Here is a 15,754-nt window from a genome sequence, read left to right on the forward strand (position 1 = left end):
AAAGACTGCTGTTATCAATGGTAACACACCCTCCCTTTACCACAGGAAAACCAGAAGTATGAAGAGAAGCTCTCTCTTTAAAGTAACAATGGGTGTGAAAGCAAGGGGGAACAGGAAATTACTACCCCACTGCCTAACTGCAGGCACAATCACATTTAATGATTGCCCTTCTAAACTGTGTTTAGCTAATTATGCAGGGCAATTTGGCATTTTACAGAGAGTCCACACTCACCTGTAAACTCCCTGATTCCCAGCAGAAAGTAAACACACACAAAGAAAATCAGATTCAACAAGTCCACCGTGTAGTCAAACCTGATCATGTGTAAAACATTTTAATATGTACTAAAATCGTACATTTTTACCAATCGTGTGGAAGTTTCAAGAATATAAACAATTTGCCATTGTTATGCCATTTTATCCAGATTCCCCATTTTCTGAAGAGGTCCTGATGCAGCCATTTAAAATGTAAGCAGTTTGTAATTACATCATAAAATTAGAAAAACAAAGCATGAGCAGAATAGTCTGAGCATCATAGGGGGTTGTGGTTGGGGGGGGGGGGGGGTCAGTTCATATGCTGTTAACAATGTAGGACTAAAACAAAATGCCTGTCAACCTTCTACTCTTGTGTTTTAACACCAGTGTTTATACACTTAAAAAAAACTATTCCGTCTTCATCCCCAATCTGACAGCAGCATCTACAGACCCCACTTCGTACACATTTTCATACATTCAGACTCACTGTCCATCTTCTGCCACGTACCTTTCCTTTTGCTTCCATGTCCACGAATAAAATGAGCCTGGAATGTTACTTCCAGATTTGAGGGGATTTCTCTAAAACTCATGCAGGAGTTACACACATTTGCAGTCGTGGCGTCAGACGTGAAGTGGTAGAAAACCCTACAGCACATGTAGGTCTGTAGAGATAAGAGAGGCTCCTGGGACCAGAGGACTGGGGGGCTCAAAACCTCTCTGAGGAAGGGATCCAGATGTAGGGACCAGAATGGTCCTCGATGACCTTCTTCACTTTGCTGTAAAGTTCCTCCATTGAGTCGCCCTGTAGAATTACTGTGTAAGGAAGGTGGTGGTGGGGGGTTAGTGTAACCATCCAGCAAGCTCAGCCCCCTCAGCAATAAGGTAGAGCCAGCCTCATGTCAAGTAGTGGGAGACTGTGTGAGTTTGGTGAGTGCTTCTTACCTGTGAAGTATTCGCTGAACTCCTGCTCCAACTTGTTTGCCTTCTCAAAGACTTTGTTGGCCTGTTCATATGTCTGTCTCTTATTCATCTCCCTGGAGAAGAACAACACAATAGAGCATTCATTACAGAACTAGACAGATCAGTAATTAGCCAGGTAAAAATTCATACCTGTAAAAACTAACTAGGGCAGGACTCTGAACAGATGATCAAATATAAATGAATTTGTTCAAGGTAACATGTTCATTATTTGAGCCCAAAGACAGATTTAATGTGGTTTAGATAGCAGCATGTTTTATGCTCAGCTGTTGCCTGCTTAGCACAGCATGCGAGACTCACATGAGGGCCTCAACAGACTTTGGCTTGATGAAGACGGCTATTGGGTAGAGTTGAGCTTGCTGCAGCCGCTTTATGGCATTCCCAGACACGTCGAGGATGCAATGTTGACCCTGTAACAGGACGACAAAGGCAGAGCAACGTCAATTTAAGAACTGGGGCTTCCCGATCATGGGCTGGGACACAGAAGTTTTACATGTACTATGTTGTTTTCCAAGGAACTCTGTACGTAAGGCTGGGTGACGTGATGTTTGAGAAACCCCGGGGCAAAGCCTTTGATCCTTTAGGTGTCGCGTACCTGTTGTGCTACTGCTCGCACAGACATCACGCTGGTGCCATACAGGTTCTCATTGAACTGGCCAGCTTCAATGAACTTGTTGTCCTGGATGTCCCTCTCCATTTGCTCCCGTGATGCCACAAAGTGGTAGTCCTGACCGTCCATCTCGGTCTCCCGCCTGGGCCGTGTGGTGTCTGCCAAATGACACAGTGAGCCGAAGACCAACCCAAGGAAACCAGGCCCACCAAGCCGTCATGACAGAGCACTGGGTCACTCACGTGGGACACAAGAGGCAAACTTGTGAGGGAACTCTGAGATGAGGTCATCATTCAGCCTGTCCTTCATCGGCCCCAAGATGATGACAGGCCTTGTGTAATGAACTAAATAGAGTTTAAAGAAAAAACATGTTAAAAACCTTATTCTGAAGCAATCATGAAAAATAGTCAGCATTTAACTCACTTACTCTCCTGTCGGATCACTAGTTCATAGGACAAAATGGTGTCTTCCTGGCCCTCTGAAATGACAAGAGAGAGCTGAGAAGGGCTGGGCTGGCTGAGCCTAAAATACACATGTGCATTCAACAAAAGTGAGGCTTTAAAACAGCATGGACAGTGACTTCAGCGATGTGTGGTGTGGATTTCACGGAAGATCTCATGGAACAGGGCCTACTTACTTGAGCTGCTTTCGCTGTCACTCGTGTTAGATGTCAAACATTCTAGGGAAGAAGAAAAACATCTCAAAAATCACCCACATACTGACTTATTTTCGCAGGGGTTTTCAGTTAATAGTTAAAACTCTATGTGGAACCTTCAAGGCAAAAGTCCCTCAGATATTTTGGAGACAAGCCTCATGCCTGGGGTGCCTTTATGTCATGGCCAACAGTTGGGAATCTTAAGAAGGGGTGCAAAAGCCTTAGAGCCATCCTGGTTTACCTATCCTGTATGATCAGACTAGACTAGAGTTACAGAACCAACTTCATTTATGAGCCCTGCAGAACTGAATCTGGAGGGACCAACAATATGTCTGGTTCAAGATTTTCAGCTTTTACTCTTTAAAATTACAGTGACCTCTCAGGCGAGGATTGAGGTTGCAAAAATTGCAAAAAAGCCCCCCCACACACTTACTCATACTCTTTGATCCATAAAAGTCATCGCTTAACCCTGGGAAGTCCTGAGAAGACATTCCAAGAAGAGAAGGTGGAAACGGAGACAAGAGAGTAGACAGGGGGGAGAGAAGTTAGCAAGAGCCAGACAGACAGACAGCAGGGAGAGGACCAGCACCTTCTAGCCAGTCAGCCCAGTGGCCAATGGGAGGCCTTGGCATAGGGGCAGGACTTCCCTTCTTTTGTGGGAGACACAACAATAAAGACTAGCTGTGTCTGAATTCAGGGGCTGCTTCCTTCGAAGGACACGGTCTAGGAAGGCATAACCTTTGTAGGCTGCGTTCTTCAAAGGTCGAACGGAAAGCGTTGTCAAACGGGACAGTCTGGCCATTACTTTATGTTCCCACCCTTACCCTGGAGTTATGAAGCGCCCCTCCTATCGCCTAGCCAGGCACACCCATTTTAGCTCTGTGAGAGGAGTCTTGGGATATGTTGGGAGATGTTGCGATTCGGCACAAGGAGGACGTGTTTCTAGGCTGCATTTGAAGGAGCCTTCCAAATGGCACAGCCTTGTCGCGCCTCTGTGGTGCATTTGGTCTTTGAATGCAGCCTTAGAAGGGTGCAGCCCCTGAATTTGGACACACCCACAGAGTGTAATAACGGCTTATGATATTGCTCTACATGGTGTCGGAAGGTTTTTCCACCACTTTTCAGGAAGCTAAAGAATTATGCCAGGAACTCTGGGGTGGTCCTAATATCTTCATTAAAGCTTCATTAAGGCTGAAGCAGAATGTAAACCATGTGGCTCCCCATTGTGTTCTTTTTGGTTGCCATTGAAATATGCAAATTCATTTAATACCATAAGACAAATAAAACCAATTTGAAGAAGTAAAGGAACACAGCATCATAAGGCTGGTTCTCCTCCTGACACATTCTCAGCAAAGCCCCACCCCCACGTGAGTGACCCCAGGGCCAACAGCACCCACAGCCGAGAGGGGAGGGAGGAAAGTGCTGAGGAGAGTGGGCGTCGCCCTGTCCCCTTGGGTACTCATGGGTACTCACGGTCAGGCTGCACATACTCCTCCAAAATGTTCTCCTTGCTCTTGTAAAACGGGAACTTGTGCGAGAGGATGAATGTCTTTTTACGCTTTAGTTTGACTGACTGCAGGGAGCAGAGAGATGGACAGAACGAAAGACAAACATAAATGAGCCTTAATGAGATGCACGACAAATGATGAAACAATGAGAATGGGAGGGTAACTAACCAGGGGACATTCCCATCCAAAAGGATGCATTCCAGATCACTGGATTCCACATAGCTTACATTTCCCCCAGTGTTTTTATAAGGGAGGAGTGTTTCGGGGGAGGTGTTAACTCCAGTTGAAAGTGATGGGGTTGCGTCAGTTCTGACCTAAGCAGCTCTTCGTTGCCTCCATGAAGTCAACAATGGGACAAAAAATACCGCACTCACAGGTGTGAATCAGCCGCTAAAGCAGTCTGGAGAGGCTCTGGGGGCCTGGGGTTACTGACTCAGTGGGGGCAATGCAGATGGTGAGGGATGGATGCGGGGGTGAGGGGCCACAGGGACGCCCCGCCCAACACGAGATGCCAGCAGCACAGCACGATTCTGTGTCATTGCATTTTGGATGGCTCACAGTGACATGGCGATGACGGGGGATGGGGGTGCTGTGAAGCAGCCAGGGTGTGAGGTGCAGGACACACAAGCGGGGTGTAAAACACACAACCAGCGGTGCATGTGCTTCTGTATCACAGTATATAACCATCTGTGTACATCTGTAAGGTAACATCTGGACATGTAAGGAACGGATAGAGGAAAGAAAACAATTTCGAAATTAAAATGAACCAGTCACACAAAACGACAAAATAAATGTTGATTTGTGCCTTCATACACTCTGCTGGTTTTACTGTTTATCTGGACAGGATGCGCCACTGGGAATTGGTCACAGCATGACAGCATGACATTTGACACCTGAGCAGAGTAATTGCCATAAGTTTTCCAGGAAAGAAGCCGTCTTATTCTGACTGCCACCCTTCCCCCACAGTCAGAACCACAAGTGGCTGGGTGGCGGGTGCAGCCGGACACTCACCCTGCCACACTCGATCATACCCGTCCTAGCGTGGAACTTGACAGTTTTTAACCGTGCACGCTCCTTCTTCTCCACCCTGTTGGCAGAGGCGATGGGTTAGTTGGGCAGCTGCAGGGACCTCCTCCGCCCCACCAGCTACACGCGGGCGACTCTCCGCTCTCCTGTACTGATTTCTGAATTGTCTCATCGAGTCGACACTGTACCATGGAAAAAAAAAATAGCAGTACCTCTTCTTGCTGGGGATGACCCCGATCTGCTCGCTCTCCCCGTGGGGCGTGATCAGCCTCGCCTGCCACCACTCGTCGTCGGAGGCATTGACCACGTGCAAGATGTCCCCGTAGCAGAAGCTCAGGCCCTGGCTGGGCAGGCAGCTGTCACGGGTGCGGTCATAGTCGAACAGGGCCCTGCACAGCCAGACACAGGAGACCACGTTTGTGACCGTCAGTCAGCCATTACGTATGTGGCTGTAGTCGAACAGGGCCCTGCACAGCCAGACACAGGAGACCACGTTTGTGACCGTCAGTCAGCCATTACGTGTGTGGCTGTAGTCGAACAGGGCCCTGCACAGCCAGACACAGGAGACCACGTTTGTGACCGTCAGTCAGCCATTACGTGTGTGGCTGTAGTCGAACAGGGCCCTGCACAGCCAGACACAGGAGACTAGGGCTGCAACTAACGATTATTTTGGTAATCGATTAATCTGTCGATTACTTTTTCGATTAATCGATTAATCGGATGGGGGGGCAAAAAACAATTTGATTTCCAGCAATTTTTAATAACCCAGTCTGTCTTTGTACAAAAGTTGTTTCCAGCAACTCACATAAAAAACAAATGTATGCTACATTAAGAGTAAACAAAAAAAATTAATAATTTGTAGCAGCTGAATCAACGTAATGAAATACACAAAATCTTGTTTTATAAAGTGCAAACAGCATGGTGCTTTAGATAATGTATTCAGTACTCCAGTTTTTTAATGTAAAAACACAGACTACCACTGCTGCTACTAAGAATATTATTAAATAATTGTCTAATGTTATTTAATGTTGATACACATATATGACAGGGGGAGAGAGCACGCCAGCGAGTCTGTCTGCATTTATTACGGACAAATAAAGTAAACATTTATTGCGAAGAAAAAGCCTTTTCCGCATCTTACGCTAAAAATTACTGAGCAACGCAAATAAGACGATTGGTGACGAAAAACCCGTGAACGGCAGGCGGCAAATTTTGTTTTAAAACGTGTCCGGTTGTTTCAGCATACTACAGTGATGAACTGTAAATAAGATAAATAACATAAGGCTATTTAGTTTGTTTAATAAAAGGACAAGATATAAACCTGTTCTATCGGAAAGGTAGCCTTAAATGACTTCTGTTGCGATCTGGAGCTATATAGAAAATGAAATTAAATAAAATTAACTTAGGGCGCCCACCTAATAGAATGGTAGGGTAAACACGTTGTGGTATATGTAGCCGCATTTCTAGCCCCATAATAGCTGATTGTGTTGACAACCACAACTTCCCCTGCGTTCATTTAAACACATGTGCGTGTGTGAAGGGACGGGGCGGGTAACGCGGCCGGCAGTAACGCCATTGGTTGCAGTTATTAGTTATTCAATTCGACAGTAAACGGCTCATTAATAAGAATATTCTCAGAGTTATGGTCTCGAAATAAAATCCCGAGTCCATGACAAGAACGAGTACAAATACGGCTGATTGAAAGACAAGATCGAGACCTTCAAAAACTGGTCTTGAGTACTACAACATTTGATATTACTATAAACTTCTATCGTGAAGAAATGAAGCAGTGGTGTAGTGGTAACAAGAAATTTAAGGTGGGTAAACTATATATATGCACAGCAGTAAAAACGGTGGGTAACTATATCATTAACATTAGTGATCTTAAAAAAGGTGAGTAAAAGCTGTTTTGTAAATTTAAAAGGTGCGTAAATGGCGTTTATGTGCATTTACTTTTTTCTTTTATGGCGGTCGGCATCCAGCTTAATGGTACTTTACTGCCACCGCGGCTTTGGTTAGCTTACTGCTCCCAAATTAGGAGGTCGCCACTGTACTTATGTGTATAACAACGTAGACCCAACTAATTGATTATTAAATTAGTTGGCAACTATTTTAATAATCGATTTTAATCGATTAAATCGATTAGTTGTTGCAGCCCTACAGGAGACCACGTTTGTGACCGTCAGTCAGCCATTACGTGTGTGGCTGTAGTCGAACAGGGCCCTGCACAGCCAGACACAGGAGACCACGTTTGTGACCGTCAGTCAGCCATTACGTGTGTGGCTGTAGTCGAACAGGGCCCTGCACAGCCAGACACAGGAGACCACGTTTGGGACCATCAGTCAGCCATTACAAGTGTGGCTGTAGTTGAACAGGGCCCTGCACAGCCAGACACAGGAGACCACGTTTGTGACTGTCAATCAGCCATTACAAGTGTGGCTGTAGTCGAACAGGGCCCTGCACAGCCAGACACAGGAGACCACGTTTGTGACCGTCAATCAGCAATTACGTATGTGGCTGTAGTCGAACAGGGCCCTGCACAGCCAGACACAGGAGACCACGTTTGTGACCGTCAGTCAGCCATTACGTGTGTGGCTGTAGTCGAACAGGGCCCTGCAGAGCCAGACACAGGAGACCACGTTTGTGACCGTCAGTCAGCCATTACGTGTGTGGCTGTAGTCGAACAGGGCCCTGCACAGCCAGACACAGGAGACCACGTTTGTGACCGTCAGTCAGCCATTACGTGTGTGGCTGTAGTCGAACAGGGCCCTGCACAGCCAGACACAGGAGACCATGTTTGTGACCGTCAGTCAGCCATTACGAGTGTGGCTGTAGTCAAACTGGGCCCTGCACAGCCAGACATAGGAAACTACATTTGTGACTGTCAATCAGACATTACGAGTGTGGTTGTAGCCGAACTGGGCCCTGCACAGCTGGACACAGGAAACTGCGTTTCTGACTGTCATTCAGCTGGTACGGATGTGGTCATGGCCAAACTGGGCCCTGAACATCCAGACACAGAAAACCACGTGAATGACTGTTAGTCAGCTGCTACGGGTGTGGTCATAGTCAAACAGAGCCCTGTACAACCTGACAAAGAAGCGCGTGACTGTCAGTCAGATGTCACAGATGCGGTTGTAGTTGAACAGAGCCCCGCATAGTGCGACACAGGAGACTACGTTTGTGACAGCCAAATGGTTTAACTCTCATAGGTAGGACACTGCTCGGCACCAAAGGGATGACACACATCAACCCCTCACAAAACGTAGGGATTAAGCTTAATCCCAAAGTATTCCGTCCCAGGGTCTGGAAAACCCTGCCCTGAAGGCTGGTGACCAAAACACAGGGCCATCATTGTACAACACCGTAAACCCGTCCTGCTGGTTTTCTGGGCGGCTCACACGCAAGGACGAGGATATCCGGTGAGAACAGCGCCAGGTAGCTAGCGAGTAAGAGGATTGGCGGAGGAGAGTACCGCCTTCCTCCAGGTGCAGGCTGTTTTGTGAATACCTGAAATTCCCAAACACACAGCCTCATATTCCACTCCCACCTCCTCAGGGACGCTGCACCTGAATGCCCCACCTCCTCAGGGACGCTTCCACTGAATGCCCCACCTCCTCAGGGACGTTGCCCCTGAATGCCCCACCTCCTCAGGGACGCTGCCCCTGAATGCCCCACCTCCTCAGGGACCCTGCCCCTGTGTGCCCCACCTCCTCAGGGACGCTGCCCCTGAATGCCCCAGCTCCTCAGGGACCCTGCACCTGTATGCCCCAGCTCCTCAGGGACGCTGCCCCTGTATGCCCCACCTCCTCAGGGACGCTGCCCCTGAATGCCCCACCTCCTCAGGGACCCTGCACCTGTATGCCCCAGCTCCTCAGGGACGCTGCCCCTGAATGCCCCAGCTCCTCAAGGACGCTGCCCCTGAATGCCCCACCTCCTCAGGGATGCTGTCCATCATACTCAAATGCCTGCTCTTCAAACTGATCTCCCACATTTAGGATTTGCACAAATATGTGGAGTTCTTTAAGAACCTAAAGCCCATTTTAAATCAAAAGTGACTGAACACCTCCTTTAGCTCTATATATTCTGCTCCTACTTACCGACATTACATCATATACTTTGTAATTCCATAATATACATGTGTGTGTGGGCCAGACTCTGTCTAAAAAAGTTTTCCATTAACTTTGGTCATGGCATGGGCGCCCAGTGACTCATCATGTGACATCACCCAGAGGAAGGCCTACATTTACAACGCTATGACCTACATTCACCCGTGTTTGCTTTGAGTTCAGTTAAAAATCCACTAACTGCTCTCTGTATTTAACTTCACCACTCCGGAGACCATTTTATCTGTGCATGTACTCCTAAAAGTACCTACATACTCACAGAAAGTCAGGAGCTTACACAAGAGCCTCGTTCTTCTCCAAAACATTGCAGAAGTGTTAAAGTCCACCTGTAAGCTCATCAGACAAACATCCAATGGAAATGTAGACAGACAGACACCCGTAAGGGACATAGTCCAACAGACACCCATAAGGGTCTAAGGGTGCCCCACAGAGACCGACAGACACCTGGGTGTGTGAGTGTCCAGGGGTCATACCTGACGTAGAGGGAGCGCTTCTCGCTGGTCCGCAGGGAGCCTGACCCTGAGCTCATGCTGCTGTTCATCATCTGCTCCCGTAGGTCCTGGATCTTGGACTCAAAGCGGCTGTATTCTGCCAGAAAGAAACATCCCGTAAGCCACTACCCAGAACCCCAGGCTCTCCCTGGAGGGGGTGGAGCCATATGCAGGTTCAATTCAAATTCACCCCAGGGTATCATCCTAGAGATACACAATATATTGGTTAACACTGGTATTGGGCAATTTTCAATAAAAATCACGATATCAGCATGGGCCCAATGTGTCAGTCTTGGTTGATATTGCTGGTCCATATTTATACTTAATCAATATTGAAGGTTAGTACCAAATAATGGAGATGATCAGCCATTCTCTGTAGAGGAGGACAAGGAATTTTTTGGTCCATGGACCATTTTGAAAAGGTCTTCAAAGTACTGGCCTGAGATGTTTATCTGGCACACAGATTGATCTTTCATTTACACAGAATAAAAAAACATCATTCCTCTAATCTGCACCAGCACACCTGGCAAGTTTCACTGCCGGCATCATCATGAAAAATTACGCACATTAAACTGACGTCTATCTTAACTGACATTTCCAACAGGTTGTTCCGCGCGCAGTTCCTAGAGCTCTTGGCAGTAAGTCAAAGGGACCGATGGTCTGCTAATGATGGACACAGAGGCTTCCTAACAGAGAGGTACTGCGAGCGAGCTGCAGCTGCAACCACGACCTGACGTCATATATCATAATGCCCGGGGCAAGCAGAAGGACGGCGAGAGGAAAGCCCTGGAGTGGACCGATGAGGGCGCTGGAGTGGACCGTGACCAGGATCCAGGTCAGAAACAAACTGATCAGAGCATCACTGTCTCCATGTGGGACCTCACCTCCACCCTGGGCACTACACCTCACATGACTCGAGTCAAGTTACCACAGAGAGGGACTGTGAGGAGCATCCATGCAGCTACACATGGAACGAAGCCAAATCAGCCGCCCAGTGACACGGCGATAAAAAAGGCCAGGCAACAGCCCCGCGCTGCTGGTAACTGGGGAGACACTGGTTGCCGAGGCCTGTTGCGATGTGGGAAAACAAACAGGTGATAGTGTTTATGTGTTTGGGGGGTTCCAGTGCCGTGTGGCACAGCCGTAAAATAACCCAAGCGGCAGGGATGTTAGAGGAGTCCATGCCCAACCCAACCTCTTCAGATGGCTATATCTGTCCCTCTGTAAGACCGGCTGGGCCAGAACATCACAGTACTGTCACAGTCACTGCGGACGACAGGGATGGACAAGGAACCTGTCACCATCAAAGCATGGTGACTCGTCGGGGAGAGGCAAGCTGGTGACCAATCCGACAGACATGCACGTGCAAATTCTCCTGGCAAGCAAAGGAGACATTTCTGTGCAGCTGCTGAGAAGGGGAGACTGAAAATGAGGCCTCCTCTGCAGCCCCAGAGCGTTTCGGTCTGGATGCGGTGCTATAGTCCTATAGCGTCACCAGCATCCCAGAAGAGAGACAGAAAGCCGCCTTGGTCCCAATGGTGCACCAACAGCAGAAACCTGACCGCCATCCCATAATCCTGACCAACTCCTGCATATAGGTGATGTAAAAGAGGCACATTTTACACCTGTAGCCAGACTTGGGTGGCCTTTGGCAGGGCTGGACTGAGATTAAAATTTGGCTCTGGACTTTTGTCCAGACTGGCCCACGCACCTATGTACCATTGTGAATTTTGCCAATTCATGGGGGGGGGGGGCTGGGAGTCCCCTATGAAAAATTGTGGTGGTCCACAAAGCCATCAGCCCACTGGGAAAAGGCCCAGCATGCCAGACGGCCTGTCCAGATCTGGCCTCTGGAAGTTTGGCCCTAAAGCCTATTTCTATAAAATGTTTATTGCCTAGGAAAAATGGGAAAGGGTCTGATAATCAAGAACATCGAAAGGAATTGTTAAGAAGGCAAGGAAAAAGAGAAGAGAGAAATGAAAAGTATATCTGCAAACCGCGCAGAAGCCGCTCAACTGACATCGAAACGAGGCTTGGAAAGCGAGAACCCCCCCCACCCCACCCCCCCCTGAATCTCAATGCCACCCCAGCCCACACCGCCAAATGCTCTCCGGAATAGCTGCTCCTGGGGGCAGGTCCACACCGTAGAGGGCAGGGCCGGGCCCGAGTCTGCGTGCTATACAGGAAGACATGCCGTAACAGAACCTACGCTGCCACATTCCTGTCATAGTAAAGAAGAGACGTCTCAACAGAAACTCGCATCTGCTCGACGTTGACACCACGATCCACACAAACAGCTGGCTACTCCCACTGCTCGGCTAAGACTCGTGCTTTCGATGGTAAACTTCTTCGCTGCTGGGAGTGCCCAGCCTTGCCAGTTTTGGGTTACACTTGACACTGACCGCAGTGATCTACTGGGACCATGACGGGGGCAACTGCAGCAAACACCAAACCCCCAAACTGATTCTGCCATCCTCAGTGCTGAAACAACCATTAACATGTTTCGAAAGATTTGAAAGCTCAGGGTATTTACCACTGCTACCAAGGGTGATGGCGGAATTCCTGAATGTAGTATGACATCATCTAATAAATATTTAAGGTAATTCCACGAAGCAGTGCTTCCATTGATCTCCCTGGGATGGCACACACATTGTTCTGCTTTCAGCCATGGCGTTTTGTGTGTGTGTGTGTGTGTGTGTGTGTGATGACGCCTCTTCTTAAATAGGCCAAGTCTTCAGCAGGGGCCCTGAGTATTACAGGACAGCTAGATGCTGAAGGACACCAGCTGAAAACCCTAAAACCCTAACCCAAACAAATTAACCATAAACCTAAGCCTAAATCAAACCTTAAACACCGTAACCTGAACCCTAACACCATAAACCTCACCCTAACACCATAAGTCTAACTCCTAAATCTTAACTATAACTCATACTCTCATTTTAACACTCTAAACCTAACCCTAACCACACAAGTTTAGATCGACAGTAGGAAATCAGTTCACTTTTTAAGTATAAGCGCAGCTTCGGAATGGGAGCAGACGAGCTGCTCCTGATCGACGGCCGGTCACGGTCACCTAGCCGGCTCCAGCACTGGCACGGATCGCTTACCGAGAGGCGCGGCGGCGCTCCTGTTCACTCCTCTACCCGGCCGGACAGGAGTCACGGCTCCGCGGCCACCTCCAGCCAACATGCTAGCAGCGGCTGCTCCGGCTCTCGGACGCTGCTTCGGTGCTGTCCAAAACCGCTCCCTCCCCAAGCCTACTGGCTGCTCGTACGGTTCCCTGCGCTCGGCACTTCTCCCATGCTCTAGCTACACCCGGGGCGCTCCATCCCCCACGCGCGGCTCGCACGGAGCCTATTTCTCGCAGACTGTGTAGGTCCCCGGCTTCCAGCAATCGCTCGCCGTGGTGGGCAGATCCTCCTGGGGGTGAGTCCGAGCACGAAGCCAATCAGCCTCGGCAGAGCATGTCCTCGTTTGCGGAGCAGGGCTTCCTCTGGGGCGCTGCGGGAAACTGAGCCGCCGATACGCTTCCTACCTGCCTTAAAGGGCTAGGAGCGGCTAACGCCCTTCTGCGGAGCGCCAGCCAACACCCTGCACCTACACACCGGGTACCCGGTATTATTCCAGCGGGCGGCAACCATATAATCTGCGGATCGCTAGTGCATTTATTGTATTTAAAATACACTCCGCAGCACTGCTTGAGTCGGTTATGTTTCTGCTTTGGGCTGTGCTTCGTTTTTATTGTGCCTAAAGCCGAAACAAACTTCCAGCTATGAGACCCCAGAAGTGGTCATCAACTAGATTGGAAGACCAGGCAGAAAGTGATCTTACAGTTTAAACATGAAGCTACTGGGGACCTTGTCAGATATTTAAATGGAAATGCGCTGGTTGTGCATCTGGGATCTGATCAGTTCAACCTTCATCCGGGAACCTTCACCTGTCCCTCAGAAAGTCTCTGCACAGCACTGGAGAGTAACACCAATCCTGACAGTACGACCCGCCCATATGAATGAGCGAGAAAGCAGCACGAAAATATCCCTGGATGCCGTTCCTGTTATCTTGCGTTTGAGGAGACCGAGTGGTCTGTACCTTCTGGCCTGAACTGGGCGATGATGGTGACCGTCTGTCCCGCCCTCTTCAGCGCCGCCGCCGCCTGCTCATGGGTGGCTTTGCGGAGATTCACGCCGTTCACCTGTGACAAGGAGGATACGTCAGCGCACCTGCCGGAACCCCCGCCCTTGCCAGAACTGAAGTCCAAAGCAGCTTTGAGCTTTTTAAGTTCATTTCAGCTGGAAGAACATTAGGAATCATCTCTCTTAGGGGTTCCCGATATTCCACCGTATTGCGGGATACTAGAGGGTTTGCGCGGGGTTAGTTAATTTCCAAGAATAAATGATATATTGTTGCAAGCCACGCACATTTTGTGACCGCTAACGATCGCGCATCACGATTGCATGTGAAAGAAATGGATACGGTTAAACTTATTACATTTCTTAAATTAGTCTTAAGTTTTACTAATCTGTGATTTTTTTTTTTGCACAATGTAAACCGGTCTGTGGTCATTGTACGGTTGGGAACCCGGAATCTACATTACATCAAGGTAGGAGGCAAGAGAAGCTACAGGCAGGCAGGCACACACACACACACACACACACACACACACACACACACACACACGCACACACACACAGAGTAAATGTACTCTGTTTGTCTTCCTTGACAACCTGTCCTACAGGAAGAGTAGATCTCACCGAGAGGATGCGATCACCCCTCCTCAGCTCTCCGCTCAGGTCGGCTGGCCCACCCGCCAGGATGAAAGACACAAAGATGCCCTCGCCATCCTCGCCGCCCACGATGTTGAAGCCCAACCCCGTGGAGCCTTTGTGCAGCACCACCTTCCGTGCCTCCCTGGTGGAGTGAGGTGAGAATTAGGGGAGAAAGGTCTGGAGAGAGCTAGCACAGAGGCCGCTAGGATGCTCATGCACAGATCAGCATTAAAGGGCTCTGTATTTCCTGGTTTTGGCACGTGGGCAAACCTGCATGTGGCTCCTGTTAGCTTCACGCTAAACCAATGGCAAGACTCAACAGCAAGTAATAACCACAGCGAGATACCATCAAAAAGTCATCAGATACGGACACATGGAAGCCTGAGCACACACACAGACACACAGGCTCTACAAATGCACACCCCCCCTCACAGAACCCCAACCGCCCCAACCCTTCTATTAGGAAAAGTCTATGTCACCATCGGTGTCACCTCTGTCCCTGGGGGTCACCCTGATAGTGACAAAGATCCACACATAGACATGGTACCACTCTGTCCAACCCAAAGTGCTGATCAGGACGTGGCCCCCTTGCACCCCAGTCACCTGGGGCCTTGTTCTGGGACAGGGAGTTGCTTCTTTCCGGGGTGTTCTGCCGGGTTCTGCAGGTGTGGCGTGGCTGATGCAATGTTCACGGTGAACATGGCAGCTCTTGCTGGGGTGTTTGCTCCTGGGGAATCGGAGGTGCTGGTCGATGGCCCCCAGTCTGGTCTTGTCTTGCTCTTGGCGCCGTTTGACACACTGGTACAATCACTGCTGTGTCTAGGTGTTCATGGTGATTCCCCATGTCACCAAGGGGCGGACAGAATCCTCCACCAAAGAGCAGTTTCCCCAGTGTGAGTCAGGGCCCGCCCCCGGCTCCTCCCCCTGGCCATGTACAAATCACTTTTCTGGTTTCTCTCACACACAACTGTCAGAGGAACCTGCCAGTAGTTTGACGTCCCAAGTGAAGCTACAGATTTCCATCCTGTAAGAGTTCGGCCGTCTGGCAGCAACAAGCAAGCAAGCAAGGAGACATCACCCCTGACATCTGTGTGATAACGAGAATGAGCTGTAGCACTTCAGCAGGAATGTTATGTGTGTCTTTCACGGGGAGAAAACAAGCTGTCCCACTTGGTCATGGGACGTCCCACCTCAGTTCATCTTCTCTAGGAATGCAAGCACACCCCAGGCTGTGGAATGATTCTCGACTGTTCTGTGTCTGACTCTCTCTGTCTCTCTCAGTTCCTCTGGTTCTCCCCCTCTCATTCTGCCACTCCAGTTCTCTCATGTTCTCTCTCTCTG

The 15,754-nt window shown here is 49.1% G+C and overlaps 1 protein-coding gene across 4 annotated transcripts in view; it reads right to left on the reverse strand.

The window, feature by feature from the left end:
• Nucleotides 1–316: 316 nt before the first annotated feature.
• The window catches only part of dlg3 (discs, large homolog 3 (Drosophila)), a 28,064-nt gene continuing 12,626 nt past the window's right edge, over nucleotides 317–15,754 (reverse strand). Inside the window, exons 1-14 of one of the 4 annotated variants that reach the window (XM_072717335.1) lie at nucleotides 15,017–15,505; nucleotides 14,399–14,555; nucleotides 13,737–13,839; nucleotides 9,630–9,744; nucleotides 5,242–5,418; nucleotides 5,015–5,090; nucleotides 3,969–4,068; nucleotides 2,478–2,519; nucleotides 2,268–2,318; nucleotides 2,083–2,184; nucleotides 1,826–1,998; nucleotides 1,531–1,640; nucleotides 1,195–1,286; nucleotides 317–1,065 (exon numbers count right to left, since the gene is read on the reverse strand). In XM_072717335.1, coding sequence (XP_072573436.1) covers nucleotides 959–1,065; nucleotides 1,195–1,286; nucleotides 1,531–1,640; nucleotides 1,826–1,998; nucleotides 2,083–2,184; nucleotides 2,268–2,318; nucleotides 2,478–2,519; nucleotides 3,969–4,068; nucleotides 5,015–5,090; nucleotides 5,242–5,418; nucleotides 9,630–9,744; nucleotides 13,737–13,839; nucleotides 14,399–14,555; nucleotides 15,017–15,114 — 1,503 coding nt within the window. In that variant the 5' untranslated portion in view covers nucleotides 15,115–15,505 and the 3' untranslated portion in view covers nucleotides 317–958. Of the gene's footprint in view, nucleotides 1,066–1,194; nucleotides 1,287–1,530; nucleotides 1,641–1,825; nucleotides 1,999–2,082; nucleotides 2,185–2,267; nucleotides 2,319–2,477; nucleotides 2,520–2,928; nucleotides 2,975–3,968; nucleotides 4,069–5,014; nucleotides 5,091–5,241; nucleotides 5,419–9,629; nucleotides 9,745–12,754; nucleotides 13,213–13,736; nucleotides 13,840–14,398; nucleotides 14,556–15,016; nucleotides 15,506–15,754 lie in introns of those variants that run through there. The other 3 variants (XM_072717334.1, XM_072717333.1, XM_072717336.1) reach the window with 3 other exon arrangements.

This window comes from Paramormyrops kingsleyae, chromosome 10 (genome assembly GCF_048594095.1).
Source record: "Paramormyrops kingsleyae isolate MSU_618 chromosome 10, PKINGS_0.4, whole genome shotgun sequence".
Lineage (NCBI taxonomy): Eukaryota > Metazoa > Chordata > Actinopteri > Osteoglossiformes > Mormyridae > Paramormyrops > Paramormyrops kingsleyae.